General features: G+C 32.5%; 1 protein-coding gene across 1 annotated transcript in view; it reads left to right on the top strand.

Moving 5' to 3' along the window:
• Positions 1-8,686: 8,686 nt before the first annotated feature.
• The window catches only part of LOC132725733 (integrator complex subunit 13-like), an 86,084-nt gene continuing 68,499 nt past the window's right edge, over positions 8,687-26,271 (top strand). The window contains exon 1 of the mRNA XM_060710921.1: positions 8,687-8,723. Coding sequence (XP_060566904.1) covers positions 8,702-8,723 — 22 coding nt within the window. The 5' untranslated portion in view covers positions 8,687-8,701. The remainder of the gene's footprint in view (positions 8,724-26,271) is intronic.

The raw sequence follows: 26,271 nt of genomic DNA, 5'->3' as shown, positions 1-26,271 counted from the left end.
GTAAGTGATAATTTGCTGCAATATTCCTTCAAATGTTAACATAGTATTCATCATAAAAAACACCAAAGACTTTAAGTAAAAATTAATTTAAGATAAACAGACTCATTAACTATTTACTCTAAAATATCCTTTTAAAACCTTTTATTACTTTGTATTTACTAGTAAAAGAGCAAAATAAACACTAATGAATTTCGGAAGACGGACAAAACCCCACCAGTTAAAACCCCACCACTCAAAATTTTATAGAGTGGACAAAACCCCACCACTTAATTTTATAGAGTGGACAAAACCCCACCACTAAATTTCACAGAGTGGACAAAACCCCACCACTTATTGGGCAAGATTTGATGAATTATAATATACATGTATATAATATACATATTTTTTCACATTTTATTTTTTAATTTCAATATAACATTTTTTATATTTATTTTTTATTAACATTTGTGTAATATCAGAATGAACAATTTTATTAACAATGCATGTACATCTTGCATGTGCAATATGCAAAAAGGTGTTACAAACTGTACACAAAAAACTTAATCCTAATCCCTGAAGAACTAAACAGATTATTTATTGATGTTTTGATTGCAAAAAAGGTGTTACAAACTGTAACTCCATATTGATGAGTTGTTCACACGTTATTTTGTGTTTCTGCTGATGCACAATTGTTTGTTTTTTAACATGTTAACAAGAAAGTTTTGTCCACTCTATAAAACTTAAATGGTGGGGTTTTGTCCACTCTATAAAATTTAGTGGTGGGGTTTTGTCCACTCTATGAAATGTAGTGGTGGGGTTTCGTCCACTCTATAAAATTTTGAGTGGTGGGGTTTTAACTGGTGGGGTTTTGTCCTACATTCATGAATTTCTTCTATTCTAAATAAACCCATTTCAAGTGAAAAAAGTGATATTGTTAGCACCATAAAAAGTTGTTATTTACTTTGGTATAAATTGAACAGAGGTGTGAAGGTGTGAAAAGCAACAAAAGACTGTTGTGTTTTAAATGAAAGATGATTGCATTGTATTTATAAAGTTGACTGGTTACTAAACAATTAGATATGACATGAATATATGTTGTAAATATTGTTTGTAAAAAGTATGTTAAAACTATAAAGTTGTAAACATGTTATGTTAACTTTAAAGTAAATTATGATTTTATTTCTTTGCTGAATAATATTTGCAATTATTTGTTTGACACTGTATTTATTCAAACCTTGATGAATATATAAAAGTAATGGTACTGATACTTAATTACTTCACCAAAAAAAGTACTGGTACTGCAGTACCGAGCTAAAATCTAGTACTGGTACTGGTAATGGTACTGCATAATTTGCCAAGTACTGGTACTGGTACTTAAGTACTTCACGCTTAGTACTGATGCAGCTCTGCCAATAAGTAATGTACAAGATTTTTAGTTTTTATCCATCATCTCACAATCTGCACAGAATCTTGTATTTCTAAGGTCAGCTTCCAGTTTATATAAACAAATATTACCTTCAAGCAGAACTTTATCCAGTATTTCAAAATACTTTATGTTAAACTGGGCTATCTGGCAGATGAAAATAGAGAAGATACCACAGATTGACCTACAGAAGTTTAAAATCACACCATGCATCATGGTCATTTTCTTTAGAAAGATTGGAGGCTTAAGTTGTGATTTCAATTAAATAAATCAACTTACATATATTTATACATAAATGAGTTTTGATAATTATATAGAAAATGAGATTTAAAAATTCAACTACCCCTGTCAGCTTTACAGAATTTTCTTTGGAAATTTATTGTGAAACTTAAACATATATATAACAAGGAACATTAGATGTGGTAAACTCTGTTATTTATTTTGAAAAAATGGAGGGAGATTAGCCAATTGTAACAGATAAATGGTAAGTTATAATTTAGTTACAGTTCTTAATATTTTTAGCTCACCTGAGCAATGCTCAGGGTGAGCTATTGTGATGGCCCTGTGTCCGTCGTCCGTCTTCGTGCGTCGTGTGTCATCAACTTTTGAACATTAACAACATCTCCTCTGAAACCAATGACTGCACATCAACCAAACTTTACAGAAATGATCCTTGGGTGGTCCCCTTTCAAAGTTGTTCAAATGGTTCCGGTCTGTTGCATATGTAGGTCATAGGGCCAGAAAAGGATTTCAAAAAACACAAAATTAAAAAATCTTCTTGTCTGAAAGTACATGGGCCAGAGCTTTGATTTTTAGCTCGACTATACGAAGTATATGGAGAGCTGTCCTACTCGCCCCGGCGTTGGCGTCCGCATCCAGATTTCAGATTAAAGTTTTGGTGCAGTAAAATATTTTTCACTATAACTTTGTCATTTCTTAAGGTATCAACTTCAAACTTCAAATATATGTTCCTTATCATCAACCTTATCTTATGTGACAAGGTTCATAACTCTAGCACCAATATTTTCAGATTTATCTCCCCTTGAACTTAGAATTTTCCTTAAAAAATACTATTTTTTACTGTAACTTCTTTATTTCTTAAGGGATCAACCTCATACTTCAAATAAATGTACCTTATCATCATCCCCATCTTATGTGACAAGGTTCATAACTCTAGCACCAATATTTTTAAGATTTATCTCCCCTTGAACTTAGAATTTTCCTTAAAAAATAATATTTTTTACTGTTTCTTCTTTATTTCTGAAGGGATCACCCTCATACTTCAAATATATGTACCTTATCATCATCCCCATCTTATGTGACAAGGTTTGTAACTCTAGCACAAATAATTTCAGATTTATCTCCCCTTGAACTTAGAATTTTCCTTTAAAAAATATTATTTTTTACTGTAACTTATTTATTTTTAAAGGGCTTCAAATACATCTACCTTATCATCATCCATATCTTATGTGACAAGGTTCATAACTCTAGCACCAATATTGCAAGAATTATCTCCCCATAAACTTAGATTTTTTTACTAGAAAAATGTTATTTTTTACTATAACTTTTTTAGTTTTAAAGGTATCTACTTCAAACTTCAAATACTTATTCCTTATCATCAATTACATTTTATGTGACAATGTTCATAACTCTTAAAGCAATTTTCACAGATTTATCTCTCTTTGAACTTAGGATTTTCTTTAAGAAATAGTATAACTTCTTTACTTTTTAAGGTATCTACTTCAAACTTCAAATATATATTTCTTATCATAACACACATGTTGTGTGACAAGGTTCATAACTCTGGCGTGACTATTTCTAGAATTATTTCCCTTGATCTTGGAATTTATGTTAACAAATGTTATATTTTTACTATAACTTAATACATATTAATACATAATTGATTTTTCTTTCATAGTTTTGTCCTCCTTACTGCGTCCAGTATTTTATTAGTCGAGCTTGGCTGTCTCCTGTGACAGCTCTTGTTGGTATATGGTATCATCTATGGGTCCTCTACCAAAGTTGTTCAAATTTTGTCCCTAGTGTCAAAATTGGCCCCGCCCCGGGGGGGGGTCATAGATTTTTCCTTATATGTATATAGTAAAATCTAAAAAAAATCTTCTTCTCTGATTTGGCAAAGGCTGCAGATTAGATATTTGGCATGAAACATTGTGTAGTAGACCTCTATCAAGATTGTTCAAATAATGGCCCTAGGGTCAAAATTGGCCCGCCCCGGGGGGTCATTGATTTTCATTACATACATATAGTGAAAACTTGAAAAATCTTCTGGTCTGAAAGTAAATGCCCTAGAGCTTTGATATTTGGTCTATGGTATCATCTGAAGGTCCAATACCAAAGTTGTACAAATTTTGTCCCTTAAGTGTCAAAATTGGCCCCACTCCGGGGGGTCATAGGTTTTTCTAATATGTATATAGTAAAACATAAAAAAATCATCTTCTCTGAATTGGCAAAGGCTACAGGTAAGATATTTGGCATGAAACATTGTGTGGTAGACCTCTACCAAGATTGTTCAAATAATGGCCCTCGGGTCAAAATTGGCCTGGCCCTCGGGGTCATTTATTTTCATTATATACATATAGTGAAAACTTGAAAAAAATTTCTGGTCTGAAAGTAAATGGCCTAGAGCTTTGATATTTGGTCTATGGTATCATCTATAGGTCCAAAACCAAAGTTGTTCAAATTTTGTTCCTAGAATTAAAATCGGCCCCGCCCTTGGGGGTCATAGGTTTTTCCATATATGTATATTGTAAAACCTAAAAAAATTACTTCTCTGAATTTGTAAAGGCTACAGGTTAGATATTATGCATGAAACAATGTAAAGTTGACCTCTACCAAGATTGTTCAAGTAATGGCCCTCTGGTCAAAATTGGCCCTGCCCCGGTGGTCATTAATTTTCATTATATACATATAGTGAAAACTTGAAAAATCTTCTGGTCTGAAAGTAAATGGCCTAGAGCTTTGATATTTGGTATATTGTATTATCTGAAGGTCCAATACCAAAGTTGATCAAATTTTGTCCCTAGTATCAAACTTGGCCCCGCCCCGGGGGTCCTTGATTTTCCCTATATGCATATAGTAAAAACTTATAAAATCTTCTTTTAAAGAACCCAAAGAGCTAGAGCTAAGATATTTCGCATGAAACATTTTCTAATGAGTGTCTATCAAGTTTGTTCAAATAAAAGCCCTGGGGTCAAAATTGGCCTCGCCCCAGGGGGTCATTGATTTTCCCTATATGCATATAGTAAAAACTTATAAAATCTTCTTTTAAAGAACCCAAAGAGCTAGAGCTAAGATATTTAGCATGAAACATGTTCTAATGGATGTCTACCAAATTTGTTCAAATAAGAGCCCTGGAGTCAAAATTTGCCCTGCCCCGGGGGTCATTGATTTTCCTTACATGTGTAAAGCAAAAACTTAAAAAAAAAAATCTTCTTTGAAAAAAAACAAATAGCTAGAGTTTTGTTACTAAGCATGAAACATCTTCTAGTGAGTGTCTACAATGTTTGTTCATATAAAAGCCCTTGGGTCAAAATTGGCCCTGCCCCGGGGGACATTGATTTTCCTTATATGTGTATAGCAAAAACTTAAAAATCTGATTTAAAAAAACCCAAATAGCTAGAGTTTAGATATTAAGCATGAAACATCTTCTAGTGAGTGTCAAATGGGGTCAAAACTGGCCCCGCCCTAGGTGTGTCATTGCTTTTAACTATATTTGTATAGTTAAATCTTAAAAAATCTTTTTTTTAAAAACTCAACGAGCCAAACCTTAGATGTTTAGCATGAAATATCTTCTAATGTGTCTACCAAGTTTGTTCAAACAAAAGCCCTTGGGTTTAAACTGGCCCCGCTCTGGGGGCCTATATACAGGTGAGCGACTTCAGGGCCATCATGGCCCTCTTGTTTATTTTTTCATATAATTATGCATTTTATAAACTCAGTATTCTGAAAAAAAACTGTATATATAAATGTAATTAAAATAAACTATACATTCTGATCATTCCATTTTAAAAACAAAAGTCATGTCTTATGTAATAAAATTTATGACATTGCATATTTGTTTTTTTCTATTTCCAAAATTTAGGTTGAAGCCAAATGTTTTGGGATGACAGGATGAAGAAGAAGAAAATGGTGTAGTTCTGTTGTGTAAAGGAACAAAAGAATACAAGGAAAGAAATATAACTGGTAATTAATATCTAATTTTTCATTTTCTATCAAAATTAGGTTAAATATTAATCAAGTATTTCATCCCTGCAAATTTTATAGAATTAATGGCTTCAGCAATTCTGTAAATATATGTTTATAAATAAAATAAATAAAATAATTTCATCAATAATATGTTCTTTTGAAGTTTTGATTGCAATTAATGCAATATTATACCTTTAAAACTACACAGTGTATGGACAAATTTCTGCCTGACTATTTAAGAGATCTATTTTAAGTTGTTACTTTTTTCTTTTAGATTAATATATAAATTGAAAGTTGTCTATAACATATTCCTACACTGCTTTCATATATTTTGCAGATTAACTGTGCTACAACAAGTGCTTAGTGAGATACTATACGTAGAGTGGAAATATATACTAAAGCTGACAGCTATCTAGTGGAAATATCAAACAAGAATGACTTTTGAAATGTATTTAATTGTATGAAAATCAAATACAGATAAGTGAAACAAAATTCTTACTTACTTATCATTTTGCTAAATATTATTGATAAAAAGTTTATAAGAAAATAGTCACCAATGAATAGTGAAGATGCCCAATTCAGCGTTAAGTTCATCAAATTAATTTGTTTGTTATGGGCAATTTGTGACCACCTATTGTTCTAAAATACACATAATGCTCAGAATATGATGAAATTTTAAGAATATGTTCAGGTGCTGGTTTTAAAATGAACAGGAATCTGGGTGGATTTTTAGTTTTAATTTCAGGGTGGGATTTGCAATTTTTTTGGGCGGGATGTACACAGCATGCCCACTCAATTTCAAATGTAGGGGTACATGTACCCCCTGTCATTGAAAATTGGGGGTACATTTCAAAATCTGGGGGTACACATAAGTTTAAACATGTTTTTGTTTGTAAGAACATTTTAGTCATAATGATATTAATGAACAGCTGTTTCACTTAGTATTACACAAACTAATCACTTTAGGTAGCAATATAACAGCCATTACAATCACTGGTATTTTGTTTAGTCCATACAATTATTACCCATGACCAAAATTTTGTATATCCGAAATTATGTACATTTATTTCAAATTCTCAATTGTTTATATTTTCATTTCATATGACATGCATAAAGCTCACAATTGAAGGTAGTTGTTAAAAAATCAAGTGACTAAATTTTTGCTGATCATTGGAGAACTCCAAATACTTTTTGGAAGTTGTAAATAACCAAAACATTTTTTCTTAAGACAGTACATGTGACGTCAAAACATGACTAAAATATTTACGAATCAGACTGAGATGACTTTGAAAGCAGACATGTATGCAATTGTGACTGGGTTTAGACTGTTCCTAACCATTGGTAGATGGCAACGACATTTAGTTGATATGCATATTAGACTATCCCAAACATTCATTCTGACGATTTTACTTTGCGTGCATGTACCCCCTGCTTACAATATTTATGCGTGCATCTAGAAATTTGTGCGTGAATTACGCACTGTAGTGCGTGAATGGGCATGCTGTGTACAGGAGGAAAAAAGTCTGGCCTGACTTTTTAAAAAGAAATCAGGGTGAATGATGGCTCATTTAAATATTTCAAATTAATCCCACCCTGAAATTGCTCTAAATTTAACCAGAAGTAAATCTATTTTTAAAAATCTGAGTGAGTGAAAATTCTGCCCTGGATTTCCATTTCAGGGTGGTATTTTTTCTGGCTCATTTAATTAAATATTTTGCGAAATCCACCCTGAAAACACTATATATTGTATACTAAAAAATCTAAAAATAGAATTCTGTCTCCTCTATAGTCAACTGAATACCTTAAAAAATCTGGCTGGGAATAAATGTCTTATCCCATGTCAAATCAGGGTGTAGTCAGGGTAGGCATTTTCGTACAGGTAATATTTTAGACAGTCCAAGAAATTATATTACAAATACAATGTATAATAAGAAATATTCTTAATTAAGAATACTCAATACATGTATGTCAATATATAAAATTCTTAGACAATTTATTTCAAGATAATAGCAATAATTAATTAAAATTAAGTTGGGGAAATAATTACTCACTTAGCATTATTAGATTAACATTTTGATAATTAAAATAGGTAACAGGTACCATGTCAACAAAATGTATATAATAAAATACTTAATTTACATTACAGAAATCAATATTAAATGTAATAAGAACTTAGTTTCATGTATTCAAACAATATAAGTCAAACTATGAAAAATATGTTGTAAGTACAACATAAAGTTACATTTTAACAAGTCAGTAACTAAAGTAAGTTTACAAAATATCACTTCCTTTAGATTTTAGAAAAAGAATTAAAATATATAAATAAAGTTTAACATGAGTTAAAATATAAAATAAAGTTTAACATACCTGTAGAAAAACACATAGACAGTATAAGTCAAAATATATCCTTTATTGACAGTCCAAGAAATTATGACTGTCTAACCTTAAACTGTCTCTTTTATAGGTATGTTTTGGAATTGTTTGTATAAATGTCAAAAACTAAGAAGGAAACAAAGCTGTGTTACTTTACTCAACTATTATTCTGTATTTGTTTGTATTTACTCTATAAAAACAGTCCATTTGTTAAACAAAGAGAGGTGCCAGAAAGACCTAAAGTGCTTCCTAGGCTTAAGATTTAACAATATCTTAAGTATGTTTGACATGTTAAGAATGATGGTTTCTATCCCAAAGTTTGAAGAAGTTATTACTGTAAAAATACATGTTATTTAAAGGTTTAAATTATAAAATACAAAAACAGTAAAATATAGATACAAAATATACAAAATATGCATTATGTAATATAAAAACATGACTCATATTTGGGGTTCCTTGTACTTGGACAAAAAAAACACATATGACAAAACTGACATGTTGATATACAGTTGACTCTCAATAAGTCAAAATCGCTTTACTCAAAATTCTGTGTTAGTCAAAGTTTTCTAAAGTCCTTCTTTATCTTTGTATTTTAACTCTGCTTAGGTCAAATTTTGACTTACTGAGACTCCTGTTTAGTCGAAAAGAAAATTTGGTCCTGTCAATTAAAGTCCAACTTATTTTCAGCTCAATAAGTCGAAATGTAAAAACAGCCGACTGATGGAAGGTCAGCGACATCAAGGTGAGATGTTGTCACTCGTGATTCACAAGTTTCATAGTAATTTTAATTGCCGTTCATCATGTATTATTAACACATCGTAAAAGTGGCTTTAATCGGTTTCAGGACTTAATTGTGTGTTATTAATGTTAATGACATTTGTATAATTAATGTTCCATCATATTGCATACATTAATATGTACTTCCGGCTCACAATAGTTGCTACTTTCATTTTCGTCTGATGATCAATTCACTATATTATATAAACCGTTGTTGAAATAAATGGTAATTGTGTTTTTAGCTCACCTTGCACATAGTGCAGGTGAGCTTTTAGGATGGCCAATCAAATGCGTCCGGCGTCCGTCCACATTTTATTCAAACGACATCTTCTGTAATACCACTTGGCCAATATTGATGAAACTTGGCAGGAATACTCTTTGTATGAAGCTCTATCAAGATTGTTCAAAGAATGCCATTCCATGCTAAACTATGGTTGCTATGGCAACTAAAAGAAAAAACTTAAAAGTTCTTATACTTCAAAATGGAAAGGGCTACAGCTTAGATGAGCTACAGTGAAGTTGATTTCCCCATTTAATAATGGATTCTTCCATTAATTTCGTAACACCATCAGAAAGGTGTCATTTCCGAAATACAATGTTAAATATTTCGGTTCTTGACAATGACTTGCACATTTTATGTGTAAGATATTGCACAAATAAACAAAAGTGAACAAAAAATGTTGTATTTTTTTCACAAAAATTAGTTGATTAAGATAAAAATTTAATTTACAATACGGATATTACTTTTACTGTCCTTCCGGTTTGCGGGAAAAATCATATATTTCAACTCTTACTGATGAACGAATTATGTCATAATATTTCATTCTGAGAACAAACATACAGTTCAAATCATTAAATAATGCATATCATTCAACAATTTTGCCTCAGAAAACATCTGTATCAATCTGACCTCGAGTTGAGATTATAAACAAAACTAAACCGGAAGTAGGACAAAATGGCAGCCTTCACACAAGAATTGAGAAATTTTGTAACATAAACTCGTATTTCATAACCTGAAGAAGTGAAGATGAATATAATTATCGGTGTGCTTGGTTGAAACAGGTATATTGTTAACTATTTGTGAAGTATTAAGGCATGACTCTCAGTATTTATGTAAATATCACCTCCCGTGTTATGATTTCTAAAATTATACATGTACATATGTACAAATTTAAGTGAAAATGGAACAATAATTATTGTTATTATCCATGGTGCTAGAAATACTTAATTATCTTTAGCATTTTGTTAACTATTTTGTTTGTTTGTTTGTTTCATTTTACGCCTTTTTCCAACAGTAATCCAGTCATATAGGCGGGTAGTTTCTTAACCATCGTTCCTGGAGAGTTACACCAGTACTAGACTACCTTCCTCCGAGCTAAACTACCAAAGCATCTCCCGGGGATCGAACCCACGCCAGAGAGGTAACTGGATTAGAAGTCATCGACTCTAACCCCTCGACCACGGAGGCGGTCTTTTTGTTAACTAAGCAAGAAGCTTACGTAATTTAAAAATTACCTAACCTCACAATATTTATCAATTTAAACTTGAAAATCTACTCAAAATGACTTCCCAAACATTTTACAAGATTTAATTTTACAATTAAACCTGTGTATAGAGCCACTCATGTGAACAGGAAGAAGTTTTTGTAGAAAGGAGTGTTCTAATATGATAAACCACATGCTTGTGGGTTAGATCCTGTCCCCATCATGATACCCCTGAGTAAACACTTTCAATTTTTTTTTAAAATTTACATAATTATATGCAAAAAAAATACTGTTTACCATCATCAGGGTCTTTCAAATAGAGCTTTCTATTTGAAAGACCCTGCCATCATGTATTGAGACTTGATTACGGGCAGGCAGGCGAATTGGTTGGGCCATTTTTGGTAAAAGTTTTCTCAGCAACTATTTATCAGAGCCTCATGATATTTAGTATACAGCATTAACACATTGTCCCATACCATGGGATTTGATTTCAGGTCTGTCACTCATCCACTTCATGTTTACTGACTTAGTTAAATTCATAATAATGGTCAATGGTAGGAATTTTTCGTAACAATTTTCTCAGCAACTACTTATCACAGCCTTTTGATATTTGGTATACAGCATTAACATGTAGTCACATAGGTAGGTGGCTCATCCACTTCCCGTTTCTGACTTAGTTAAATTTTCGGCATTAATTGTAAATGGAAGGAAATTTCCGTAACAGTTTTCTCAGCAACTACATATCACAGCCTCTTGATATTTGGTATTGTGACTGCATTAACACGTGGTCGAAAGTTCAGGTTTATCGCTTATCCACTTCCTGTTTTCCGACTTAGTTAAATGTTTGACATTAATGGTCAATTGTATGAAATTTTTGTAACATCACAGCCTCATGAGTCATGTTATTTGGTATACAAATGCAACCCAGCCATTTTTGTCTTTTACCCATTTTTATTGAAGTATTATCCAAATTTGTACTTCGTCTTGTTAATTATGATGTCATTGTTAAAATTTCATGATTTAAACACACTACAAGGGGTGTATTTTTTAGCAACCCGTACTTTAACAAAAAGAAAACAGAGATATTTCTATACACTTGTTTGCATTCCTGTTGCTGTTGGCCAAAAATACTTTACATTTGACACTAACCTTTAAATGACATTAAAGAATTTTATAAACCTGTTGCTTGTTTTTAAAAAGAAAAATACTTTTAAGATCTATTCCTTAAGGTGAGCGATATAGGGCCATCATGGCCCTCTTGTTATTGTAATGAATTGTCATGAGTGCTTATTAAAAACTTGTGCTTTACTGATGAATACTGACAAACTTGCATTTATATGATTGCTACGAATGTTTGTGTTTGTGTTTCACTTTTGATATTCATGCATTAAATTTTGTATAATATATTTTTGTTCATTTATAATTTGTAGTTGTAAGTGATTTACTTTCATTTCAACGGTTAAATATTGCAGCATTGCCTCTATCAACACTAACAAACCTACTTCTTTCCACATTCAATCAGGCACATGTATATACATGTACGAATGCCAATGAAATGGCGGCAGATCCATTGTTACTCAAATTCCGTTTCTCTCAAAGTAAATTGCCCAGTCCCCTGGATTTCGAGTTACAGAGAGTCAACTGTATTTTTGTAAGACCTTGATTTTTTCTTGGCCTTGACTGTCAACGTCAAGTTAGTGACTTGGACAAAAGAACACATACGACAACTGACATGCAAATTATTCAGATGTGACCTTGACCTTTTCAGTTTACACAGAATAACTTTGAAAGGATTTAACTGAATGTGGCATGCAAGTATATACTATCAAAACACAGGTCAAGTTTTATTTTCCTAACTAATTGCAAACTTTATTTAACTGATTCTTTTAATGAAAATGACAGCAAGTGATTATGTTTGATTGTCTTGTATTACTTATATGTTGACATATTACCTGAAAAAATACACTGTATGTTTTACTTTAAGATATGATGAAAAAGTCATTATCTGAGCCATTTACCTTAATAAATCTTTCTTATGAGGCACATGATACCTTCCTGCAATGTTGCCAATGGCCATATAGTAACCCACCTTTGTGGAGCAGCTGTTGTTGACCTGATAACTTTCTTGTCATTGTAACTTTGCATTTTGTTTCACAAATTAATGACTTTTATCACAGGTCACCATGACTCTTACTTCATGTTGCTTAATTCCTTGTTTATAAGTGAATTGACCATTGTAACATACCAAAGACCTTTGCATGGCATTGCTTGGTTCACAGTATTATAAGGTAGTTTTTGGACTGGATAATTTAGGAGTGTAGAGTTCAAAATAATGCTGCAGACATGTAAGCAAAATAAGTTTGCATGAAAAGATAATTCTTATATTATCATTGTGTTTAGAAATAGATAAGGATGTGATACCATTTCATTGTTATTATTTCTCTCCTATCAGTAATAATAATATATGATACATACTATAATGTAGTGATAGACTACTTTATCAGATGATTATTATCACAATTATTTACAATATTATTTAAAGAGATGAAACTCTTTTTTCCAATAGTAATGAATCAAACACCAGTAATCAGCAGTATCCTGCAAGGGTTTTATTTAACAAATAAAACATGGGCTTGAGGGCAATATGCAAGTTTACGGACTGGTTGGTCAGACTGAGAAAGGTATATGGCCTGAAGCGCAGCTGAGGGCCATATTCCTTCCGAGGTCTGACCAACCAGTCCGTAAATTTGCATTTTGCCCGAAAGGCCATGTTTTATTTGTTATATTATACCAAATCTAAATCCTTTCATACTGTCATTTTACTATTATTTGCTTTCAAATAATAATTTTACTTGTTCAGTGTGTGAAATATCTCAAACCCTAGTCAGATTTTGTTTTATTATTTTCAAGCGATGCAGCAAAAAATCATGTTCTCCTTTTAATATTCCATTTTTGTTAATCAAATTAAATATTTAATGTTACTAAAAAAAGCTGAAGTCATTTCTGTCTTATAAACAAGATGGTCATCATAGTCGTAAACAGTCTCATTTTCCACACCTTTTGGCAGATAAAGATGAAACTTTACAGGAATGTTAAGTTCATGTTCATTTACAGGAAATGATAAACATCTTAATAGATGGTCACCAGAAACAGCTTTATACAGCATTTCCTCCTCAATTCTACGGCAAAATGTTATTAAGTTCAAGTTAAAGTTCATGGGCAGTACAGAAATGGCTTAAAACATTTCAGTCTGCAGAACAAGATGGCTGCTTGAGTTAAACTTAAATGTTTCAGTTGAGTAATTATTTGCATAAATCTTTATGCAAATTGCTTTTAGAAAATATTCATAATGAATTTAAGTACATTTTGTGCTATTAATAGGTTTTGTAAAAGCTATGCCTGCAATAAATAAAACAACAGAAGTACAGAAATATAACATTATATTGGCAGAATGTTATACTGGAAATATCTGAAGCCACTTGTCTCTTTTGTTCATGTATTTATTATTACTTTTTGAAGGTAGTATAAATTAGTTATGACAAGCAAATATTGCCTGCCCAGTGTAATAATTAAGAGCATAATATTATGTAAGTATTACTAGGTTTTTGTATACATTGCTTGCAATGTATACAGAGTTATTAACTAAATCTCCACAGGCGTTACAGGTTAAGCCTCTACCGAACAACATCCACTTCCGGATAAAAACAAACGCTATAGAAACTAGTTCTTCATCCTGCAGTACTGTTACATTCCGACTACACATCCTTAAAATATTGTTTGCATAGTTGTTTTAATGCTTTGAAAGTTCCAAAATCGTTCATTTTCATGAAATAATACATTCCTTTATAGAAAACAAAAATAACAGTTCATTGATAAAATCGTAGTATATGCAAGCATGAATGAATACATCATAAATATAGTAAAGTTGTCAGAATTATATAAATGAGACAAAACATCTAAGACAGATATTTAATAAAATGAATAAAATTCCTGATTTACATTTATGAAATAAAATTGTCCTAAAATGTTTTCCTGCCTAAAACGGAAAAATGTTTTGTTTTTAGCTCACCTGAGCACAACATGCTCATGGTGAGCTCTTGTGATCCCCCACCATCCATTGTGCGTCGTCAACAATTTCTTTAAACAACATCTCCTCAGAAACCATTGACTGCACAGCAACCAAACTTCACAGGAATGATCCTTGGGTGGTCCCCTGCCAAAGTTGTTCAAATGGTTCCGGTCTGTTGCATAAGTAGGTCACAAGGCCAGAAAAGGAGTTTAAAAAATGCAAAATTAAAAAATCTTTCTGTCTGAAAGTACAAGGCCTAGAGTTTTGATATTTGGTATATGATATCACCTATAGGTCCTCTACCAAAGTTGTTCAAATTATAGCCCTGGGGTCAAAATTGGCCCAGCCCCAGAGGGTCATAGATTTTCCGTATATGTACATAGTAAAAACTTAAAAATTATACTTGTTTAAAGGTACAAGGCTTAGAGCTTAGATATATGGTATATAATATTATCTTAAGGTCCTCCACCAAAGTTGTTGAAATTATAGCCCTGGGGTCAAAATTGGCCCCACCCCAAGGTCATAGGTTTTCCTTATATTTATATATTTAAAACTTAAAAATTCTTCTTGTTTGAAGGTACATGGCTGAGAGCTTAGATATTTGGTATATAATATTATCTATAAGATATTTGTTATATAATATTATTTATAGGTCCTTTACCAAAGATGTTCAAATTATAGCGCTGGGGTCAAAATTGGCCCCGCCCCATGGGTCATAGGTTTTCCTTATATGTATATAATAAAAACTTTAAAAAATTTCTTGTCTGAAGGTACAAAGCTTAGAGCTTAGATATTTGGTATGTAATATCACCTATAGGTCCTCTACCAAAGTTGTTCAAATAATAGCCCTGGGGTCACTATTGGCCCCGCCCAAGGAGGTCATAGGTTTTCCTTATACGTATATAGTAAAAGCTTAAACATTCTTCTTGTTTGAAGGTACAAGGCTTAGAGCTAAGATATTTGGTATATAATATTATCTTTAGGTCCTCTACCAAAATTGTTCAAATTAAAGCCCTGGGGTCAAAATTGGCCCCGCCCCGGGGGTCATAGATTTTCCTTATATGTATATAATAAAAACTCAAAGAATCTTATTGTCTGAAGATACAATGCTTAGAGCTTAGATTTTCTGGTATGTAATATCACCTATAGGCCCCCTACCAAAGTTGTTCAAATTATAGCCCTGGGGTCAATATTGGCCCTGCCCCAGGGGGGTCATAGGTTTGCCTTAATATATGTTCATAGTAAAAACTTAAAAATTCTTCTTGTTCGAAGGAACAAGGCTTAGACCTTAGATATTTGGTATATGATATTATCTATAGGTCCTCTACCAAAGTTGTTCAAATTATAGCCATGGTGTCAAAATTGCCCCGCCCAGTGGGGTCATAGGTTTTCCTTATATGTATATAATAAAAACATAAAAATTCTTCTTGTCTGAAGGTACATCAGGCTTAGAGCTTAGATATTTGGTATGTAATATCACCTTTAGGTCCTCTACCAAATATGTTTAAATTATAGCCCTTGGGTCAAAATTGGCCCCGCCCCAGGGGGTCATAGGTTTTCTTTATATGTATATTGTTAAAACTTAAAAAATCTTCTTTTTTGAAGGTACAAGGCTTAGAGCTTAGATATTTGGTATATAATATCATCTATAGGTCTCTACCAAAATTGTTCAAATTATAGACCTGGGGTCAAAATTGGCCCGGCCCCGGGGGTCATAGGTTTTCCTTATGTATATCGTGAAAACTTAAAACATCTTCTACTCTGAAATGACAAAGGCTAGAGGCTAGATTTTTGGCATGCAGCATTGTGTAGTGGAACTCTACCAAGATTGTTCAATTTATAGCCCTAGGGTCAAAATTGAATTTAAGACCTGGTAACTTCATTTTTGTATATCAATTGCATTTAGTACTCAGGTGAGCGCATTGGGACCAATGGCCCCCCTGTCAATTTATAATCATCAATATACTTTATGATTTATTTTAAAGACAATAATTTTAAATTTCTTTCTATAGTACATTAATGAAAATTGTTTAAAAGGTGGTAAGAATTTAAAGGTGATACTGTCCCGACTTTCCTCGGTACATTTTCCCGGCTTACCAATATGCTCGGAATTTATGCAAGAGATCAACATTTTAAGTTATTAGTTGTGATATTTAATTGTTAGAAACTATTTTCTGATTTTCTATCGAAATAAGGTAAAAATCTTAATTTTGGTTCTATACTAAAAACTTAAAAAATTATTAAAAAAGAACTGAAGAGGCGCCATGATTTCTTACCGATTTTCTACATTCAGTTTCCAAAGCAACACCTTTTATATTTGAAGCAGTAACAATCTTTATCTTATTATGCCCCTAATTCAAAGAAGAGGGGGTATATTGCTTTGCATTTGTCGGTCCGTAGACCAAATGGTTTCCGAGTGATACTAGTAACTAAAGAACGCTAAGGCCTAGGAACTTGTAACTTGGTATGGTGATTGGTCATGACCAGTAGATGACCCCTATTGATTTTAGGGTCAAGGGGTCAAAGGTCAAGGTCACATTGACCTTGTAGGTAAAAACAGTTTCCGATCAATAACTAAAGAATGCTTAGGCCTAGGAACTTCAAACTTGGTATGGTGATTGGTCATGACCAGCAGATGACCCCTATTGATTTTGGGGTCAAGGGGTCAAAGGTCAAGGTCACATTGACCTTGTAGGTAAAAACGGTTTCCGATCAACAACTAAAGAACGCTTAGGTCTAGGAACTTCAAACTTGGTATTGTGATTGGTCATGACCAGGTAGATGACCCCTATTGATTTTGGGGTCAAAAGGTCAAAGGTCACATTATCCTTGTAGGTAAAAAAGGTTTCCGATCAATCACTAAAGAACGCTTAGGCCTAGGAACTTCAAACGTGGTATGGTGATTGGTCATGACCAGCAGATGACCCCTATTGATTTTGGGGTCAAGGGGTCAAAGATCAAGGTCACATTGACCTTGTAGGTAAAAACAGTTTCCGATCAATAACTAAAGAACGCTTAGGCCTAGAAACTTCAAACTTGGTATGGTTATTGGTCATGACTAGCAGATGACCCCTATTGATTTCGGGGTCAAGGGTTCAAGGTCACATTGACCTTGTAGGTAAAAACGGTTTCGGATCAATAACTAAAGAAGGCTTAGCCCTAGGAACTTCAAACTTGGTATGGTGATTGGTCATGACCAGCAGATGACCCCTATTGATTTTGATGTCAAGGGGTCAAGGTCAAATTGACCTTGTAGGTAAGAATGGTTTCCGATCAATAACTAAAGAACACTTAGGCCTAGGTACTTCAAACTTGGTATGGTAATTGGTCATGACCCCTATTGATTTTGGGGTCAAGAGGTCAAAGGTCAAGGTCACATTGACCTTGTTGGTAAAAACAGTTTCCAATCAATAACTAAAGAATGCTTACGCCTAGAAACTTCAAACTTGGTATGATGATTGGTCATGACCAGTAGATGACCCCTATTGATTTTGGGGTCATGGGGTCAATGTCATATTGACCTTGTACTTAATGACGGTTTCTGACCAATAACTCAACAACTTTAGTTGCCTTGATTGATATTTTTATATTAAACTAAAAATTCTTTTGGTATACACATTTGAAGGTCTTATGTAATATAACAACTTGGCTGTCATTAATGAGGCCTACATGATTCATAAAATTTATGCATATATTATTTGGTAACATTTGTAATAATTTAAATTGCTGCACAATTAGTATTACCTTGTGACTAGTCATGACCAGTGGATACTAGATAACCCTTATTAATTGTTCACTGGGTCAGAAGTCATGCATAATAACCTGATCACATGACTAATTGGCTGCCGATAGGGGGCATACATGTTTTACAAACATATCTTGTTATTGTTAGATTGAGTAATCATGTTGCAAAACCAGACAAGAAACAATGAAATTAGCGGCGCAGTACGACTGCGTTTTGGTTATGTAACATTGTAAAATAATCGCGTTGATTCTCCAAATCGCACTTAGTCATGCATGCCTTTTATAAAAGAAAATAATTTCTTAGACTGCATAGAAGTGAAAGATATGGAATAAATCTTTTCAGTATACCAACATTTAAAATGACAGTCTTTTGCAAAACAAAACAAAAAATGAAGCGGACATCTGTTTCTCGAAATAAATCTCTAAGTATTTTTTTCCGAAGACTACCAAAGCAATTTTCATGCCTACGTGTTTTTCTTTTCTTTCTATAAACATCTCCAGAAAGGTTTTTTAGAATAACTCTTCAGAATTATGGACTTGCGTTGATCAGAAATTTACATGGAATGTTGTTTTCATCGAAAAATAGTGCACATATATTGTCCAGGCGCTGTGTTTAACATTTATTCATTTAATTGTTGATGAAAATTATTTTGTACATTGAAAGTTAATCAGCCTGTTTACATATAATCCCTTGAGATGTGTCTCATGTAGTTGCTAAAGGCACTAGGAATCCGTACATTAATTGCTCTTAAAACATGCAAACCTCATGTGTCTGCTCTTAACATTTCCCTATTTTTTTATCATAATCATGGAAAAATTGTTCTATACCAAAAGCTCCCATGTCCAGTACTTGAAAGATGAACAAAATGTTGTATTTCGTTTTGTTGTTTTTTTGTTTTGGGTTTTTTTTATTACAAGAAATGGTTTTAGTGTAGAGTCCATTTGCAGAGTAGCTTATTGACTGATGACTGATTTTTCTAAGAATGCGCTGACAACAACGAATTAGTTGTGCATCTGCTCCAATAAAATTACATTTACATCCTTTCATAATTATTAATGTTTGTATATTTTATGTCTTCAATATAACATGATCTTACATCACATACGTCATTGAGAAAAATTTTGAGCTATGATGTTCAGTATATTATATATACACAAGACACTTCAAATGACGGTCTCACACTATTATATATACAATACAGCTCAAAATATTTGTTCCACGAATAGATGGCAAGTATAAGAAAAATATGAACTCCAATTAAAAACCAATTATGAAACATTGTTTATCCTATACACATTTAATTTTTGACAATTGCAATGGAAAATAGTAGTATTTATTGCTTAATGTTCATATAACTAATAAGTAACTAATAAATAAACTTAAACTTAATATATATTAGAGGGATCATGTAATTAACAACACTAAATTGAGTTCAAACTATATTTTTGGAGCAAACAAAATCATCTTACATACATTGCTTAAAATCTGGCAATGATTAATATACAAGTGCACTGACTGTATATCTTACAGACATTACCAGAAATGTATCAATGATTAATATACGAGTGCACTGACTGTATATCTTACACACATTACCAGAAATGTATCAATGATTAATATACGAGTGCACTGACTGTATATCTTACAGACATTACCAGAAAATCTGTCAATGATTAATATACGAGTGCACTGACTGTATATCTTACAGACATTACCAGAAAATCTGGCAATGATTAATATACGAGTGCACTGACTGTATATCTTACACACATTACCAGAAATGTATCAATGATTAATATACAAGTGCACTGACTGTATATCTTACAGACATTACCAGAAAATCTGTCAATGATTAATATACAAGTGCACTGACTGTATATCTTACACATATTACCAGAAATGTATCAATGATTAATATACAAGTGCACTGACTGTATATCTTACAGACATTACCAGAAAATCTGTCAATGATTAATATACAAGTGCACTGACTGTATATCTTACAGACATTACCAGAAAATCTGTCAATGATTAATATACGAGTGCACTGACTGTATATCTTACAGACATTACCAGAAAATCTGTCAATGATTAATATACGAGTGCACTGACTGTATATCTTACACACATTACCAGAAATGTATCAATGATTAATATACAAGTGCACTGACTGTATATTTTACAGACATTACCAGAAAATCTGTCAATGATTAATATACAAGAGCACTGACTGTATATCTTACACATATTACCAGAAATGTATCAATGATTAATATAAGAATGCACTGACTGTATATCTTACAGACATTACAGAAAATCTGTCAATGATTAATATACGAATGCACTGACTGTAAATTTTACACATATTACCAGAAATCTGTCAATGATTAATATTGTGACGAATGCACTGACTGTATATCTTACAGACATTACAGAAAATCTGTCAATGATTAATATACGAATGCACTGACTGTATATCTTACAGACATTACAGAAAATCTGTCAATGATTAATATAGGAATGCACTGACTGTATATCTTACACACATAACCAGAAATGTGTCAATGATTAATATACGAGTGCACTGACTGTATATCTTACAGACATTACAGAAAATCTGTCAATGATTAATATAGGAATGCACTGACTGTATATCTTACAGACATTACCAGAAAATCTGTCAATGATTAATATACGAATGCACTGACTGTATATCTTACAGACATTACAGAAAATCTGTCAATGATTAATATACGAATGCATTGACTGTATATCTTACAGACATTACAGAAAAACTGTCAATGATTAATATAGGAATGCACTGACTGTACATCTTACAGACATTACAGAAAATCTGTCAATGATTAATATACAAGTACACTGACTGTATATCTTACACACATTACCTGAAATGTATCAATGATTAATATACGAGTGCACTGACTGTATATCTTACACACATTATTACTTATCATCATCATGTTTAAGGCAAGCTTAGTATCTGAATGTATTTAATATTCTAGTCCTTTAATTTAGAAGCCAGTGACTCTTGTTTTGCTTCTATTCATATGACTTACATTGATTTCCCAAAAATGTTGGACAGTATGTTACTAAAAGATCAATATCTACACAAAAATCAATAAAAAAAATATAATAAATATCTGAAAAGTAAAATTAAAGGTAAAAAAAAAGTTGTTTTTATTTATCAGATGTTTCAGACAAAATGGCGAAAGAAGTCCCTTAAAATGAATATGACTTTTGACTCTGCCCACTTTCATATTAATATTTCATATTTATTTTTTACAAATATGAAATATATTTGACTGATATAGCACCATATTTCTTGGGTTAAATTATACATATATTATATATATGGCTCTTGTTTAGTATAGGCAAAAGTGTATATAGGGTGGTCTTCCTGAAGAAGTAGTAGTCATTCATGAGGAACACCTATTCATTTCAGTTAGACATTAAAAATTTTTACTGTAAAGATATTCAAACTTTTCTGATAGTTATGGTTTTCCTGATGTTGCAAACCCAAAAACTTAATGTTGATCATAATAATTATGACCTTGCCATAATTTTAGGGGAATGTGAATTGGGGGATATAGTGTTACTCTTGTCCCTGTGAAGTTAAGTGTGTTAGAAAATGTATACATGTACTTCATGTTTAGGCCATAATTTCTACAAGCATAATGAGTTCTTGAAATAAATTGGTACACATGACCACTATGAGTAGACAATTTGTTATGTGCAGGACCCACATCCACATGTTTATGGTCAAGGTTAAATCAAGTATTGAGTTTGTCCACAGATCTGCTTATTACTAAGCTTTCTTATTCATTAATATGTTGTCAAAACATTTGGCAGCTGTCTTCATCAGGGTGTTATGCTAAACACCAGGGTCAAGTTTGTCAAGAGATAAAAATGCTATTAACTGTGTCCTATTGACACGTAAATAAACTTTATATTTGGACACAACAGCCCTTTTTACAAGACTTTTAAGAGGACCAGACTGAACTTGACATTGACTTATTGGTTATCTTGATTTTGAAGGTCAAACGTTTTTAATTTGCTTGAATTTTGCTAAAACTGACTATTTAATTGGTATTCGTGAATGGGATATCTTTATTCTTGGACACAACAACCTCTAATGCAAGACTTTGAAGAAAAACAAAAGTAAATTTGCCCTTCATAACTGACCTTGACCTTAAAGATCAAATTCAATTCAACAGTTTTCTGCTTTTGCTTATTATACTCCCCCACAATGAAGTTTTTAAGGGGGTATAATGGAATCAGCTTGACCGTCCGGCCATCTCCCTGTCCATTCATCTCCCCGCACTCACAGGACAGTAATTATGTGGCTGGAGGGACAATAGGTAACTGTTCTTTCTCTTTGATGTCATTCATTCCGTAATGCTTTTAATTGGCTATTTTCTTTTGTGTGGCTAAAAAGAACAATAGAGAGAACAATACAGTAGCCACATTATTACTCTCCTGTTAGAACGGCCGTCCGTCAGTTTTTCCTTGTCCGCCCAATACCTTAAGATTCCTTTGACTTCATATTTAGTATTTAGATTGGTCATGATTAGTAGATGATCCCTATGGATTTTGAGGTCACCAGGTCAAAGGTCAAGGTCACATGGGCCTTGACTAAAAAATGCTTGTCCGTCCAATAACTTAAAGATTCCTTTGACCCACAGTCTTCATATTTGGCATGGAGGTTAGTCATGATTAGTAGATGACCCATATTGATATTGAGGTCACTGGGTCAAAGGTCAAGGTGACAGGGGCCTTGACTAAAAAAAGCTTGTCTGCCCAATAACTTAAGATTCCTTTGACCCACAGTCTTCATATTTGGCATGGAGGTTAGTCATGATTAGTAGAAGATCCCTATCAATTTTGAGGTCACTGGGTCAAAGGTCAAGGTCACAGGGACCTTGACTAAAAAAAGCTTGTCCGCCCAAAAACTTAAGATTCCTTTGACCTACAGTCTTCATATTTGGCATGGAGGTTAGTGTCACATTATGGACTACGGTGGAACACAGCACAACTCGGCAGAAACTATTTAACAATATAATTACAAAAATAAATGATTATTTATAAATGAAATTAAATGAATGAATGAGTAAACAAAATAAATAAAGTTCCGTGTCCTGTCGAATAACACTATGTCACTTTGTCCCGGTGGCTTAACTTAAAACAAATACACTGATGCTCGAGATGTGACCCATCCAAATCAGAAGATCCATTCTGTGCTGTCTACAGAGTGCAGATCCAAGACTGTGGATGTGGGGTCTCTACGTCACAATCTCCAAATGTGGCCCATTCAAAGCAGGAAGATCGATTCTGTACTGTCTACAGGGTGTATATCCAAGACTCTGTCGTTACGTCACAATATCCACTATCGTCGCTATGTTGAATACATGTGTGATACAAAATTGAAGGTGAATCCTCCGAGTAGAAGCTACAAAATATAAACACAGTAAATATCCATGGTACACAAATATAAGGGTATAAGTATGTCCGACCTTTGTCGGATTCCTATAAGCAAAGCTTCTAAAAATATAATGTCCCTTATGGAACGCCATACACACTGGTGTAATAAATTCAACGTTGATTATATATCGTAGCACATTGTAAGATATAAAACATAAAGCCAGACCGGTTGCCACCTAAATATCGACAAAATCCTTCCTTGAATCGAATCCATATTATTTCGTACCAAAAAAATAATGATATTGATGTGATATGAAAATTACTTAAAGAAATAAGAATTATTTAAAGAGAACATCTGCAGCAGACTTAATTATAAAAGACTTACTGTATTAAACAAGAACATGAAAACTTATTTTAGTAAATATACATGAAACATATGCATGATAAAATAATGTGCACTCTTGGCGTTAACGGCCTTCCATACCTACAACAACTATCAATGATAATAAACAGATTAGAAAAACCTTTAAACATCTTCTTCTACAGAACTAATTGATGGATGATCACCAAACTTTGTCTAAAGCATTCTTAGGCAGTGTTTTATCAAGTTTGCTCATATCAATTTGATTGGCCCTTTTAGGGGTCTCTAGGGCTAAAAGTAGAAAAACCTTTAAACATCATCTTCTACAGAACTAACTGATGGATGATCACCAAACTTTGTCTGTAGCATTCTTGGGTAGTCTTTTATCAAGTTTGCTCATATGAATTTGATTGCCCCTTTTTAGGGGCCGCTAAAGCTAAAAATAGAAAAACCTTTAAATGTCTATTTCTACAGAACTAATTGATGGATGATCACCAAACTTTGTCTGTAGCATTGTTGGGTAGTCTTTTATCAAGTTTGCTAATATTATTTTGATTGGCCCCTTTTAGGGGTCTCTAGGGCTAAAAATAGAAAAACCTTTAACATCTTCTCCTACAGAACTAATTGATGGATGATCACCAAATTTTGACGACAGCATTCTTGGGTAGTGTTTTATCAAGTTTGCTCATATTAATTTGATTGGCCCCTTTTAGGGGCCACTAAAGCTAAAAATAGAAATACTGTTAAATGTCTATTTCTAGAGAACTAATTGATGGATGATCACCAAACTTTGTCTGTAGCATTGTTGGGTAGTCTTTTATCAAGTTTGCTTTTATTAATTTGATTGGCCCCTGTTAGGGGCCGCAAAAGCTGAAAATAGAAATATCTTTAATTGTCTATTTCTACAGAACTAATTGATGGATGATCACCAAACTTTGTCTGTAGCATTCTTGGGTAATCTTTTAACAAGTTTGCTTTTGTTTATTTGATTAGCCCCTTCTAGGGGCCACTAAAGCTAAAAATAGAAAAAAAAACCTTTGAACATCATTTCCTACAGAAATAATTGATAGATGATCACCAAACTTTGTAGCATTTTTAGGTAGTTTTTTATCAATTTTGCTCATATTAATTTGATTAGCCCCGTTTAAGCTAAAGCTTAAATGCCCCAGGTCATGGCATTTCTTCAAATTATTGTTTAAACATATTCTATGCTCAAGTTTAATATGAGAATATATTGACATTCCAACACTGAAAAGCAGTTGTTTCTGGTGAGCGACTCTAAATAACTTCTTTATTTCCTAATGTATCTACTTCAAACTTCATATATATGTTTCTTATTATCACTCAACATTTTTGAGAAGGTTAAATAATCTAGCAAGACTATTTCCAGAATTATGTCCCCCTTGAACTTAGATTTTTTTCGAGAAATTGGTATTTTTCACTCCAACTTCTTCATTCCTTATAGGATTTACTTTAAAATCCCACATCGTAATAATATGACAAGGTTGTATAAACATAATTTCCTTACTAGGCATGGAAACTTAACACATTAGAACTCAAAAGATTTAAGTTCATTCATGTCATTCATTCACTGGTAAAATTGAATGGCCAATCAGAATGTTGCTGGGGTTCTAACCGGTAGGGGACTTATGGATTGCTTGCAATACTATGATAATTGCTTGTTTTAGTAAATATACATGAAACGTATGCATGATAAAATAACGTGCACTAAAGGCGTTAAAGGCCTTCCATACCTACAACAACTATCAATGATAATAAACAGATTACAAATATTCAAGTAATTAATTAAACACTAGAGTCATAAATCTACAGCAGACGAAAAATTAGAGAACAAAAATAACTGTCAAAATGCAAAATAAAATTTCAATAAAACAAATATGTAATAGTTACGATATTCTGAAATAACAAAAATTTAATAAATAAAACAACAAGAAAAGAAAAATTTACCTTGCGCAAGCTTAAAAATTTACACCACAAAAATAAATGTGTCTGTCATAATGACCTTGTGCATCTTTACACATCTAAATGTGAGTTTAAAATTGTTCAATATATATGCATAGCTACACTGAGCAGAATGCGTGAAACATAACTTTCACAATTTTTTTGCATTCCAGAACGCATGTATAACAAAATATACAAGCCCGTAATATCAAATTTATAGACCATAAATAAATTTGCACTTTATCTCAAAAATCTAACTTTCTTATTACTGGACCAAATTTTATGAAAAATATATCAAAATGCTTGGAATGATATCAAGAAATTTAAGCAATAAATAAAAATACTGAAATAAGTAATTTTACTCGATAACTCTGAATTTTACAAAAAGATGTATATATATAATAATTTACATTGTATTTAGTACTGAGAGCACTTCTGAACATTTACGCAATA

Source organism: Ruditapes philippinarum, unplaced genomic scaffold, assembly GCF_026571515.1.
Source record: "Ruditapes philippinarum isolate M1 unplaced genomic scaffold, ASM2657151v2 ctg884_1_1_1_1, whole genome shotgun sequence".
NCBI classification, from domain to species: domain Eukaryota; kingdom Metazoa; phylum Mollusca; class Bivalvia; order Venerida; family Veneridae; genus Ruditapes; species Ruditapes philippinarum.
Note: the sequence above shows the minus strand (reverse complement) of the source record. Positions and strands in the feature narration are given on the sequence as shown.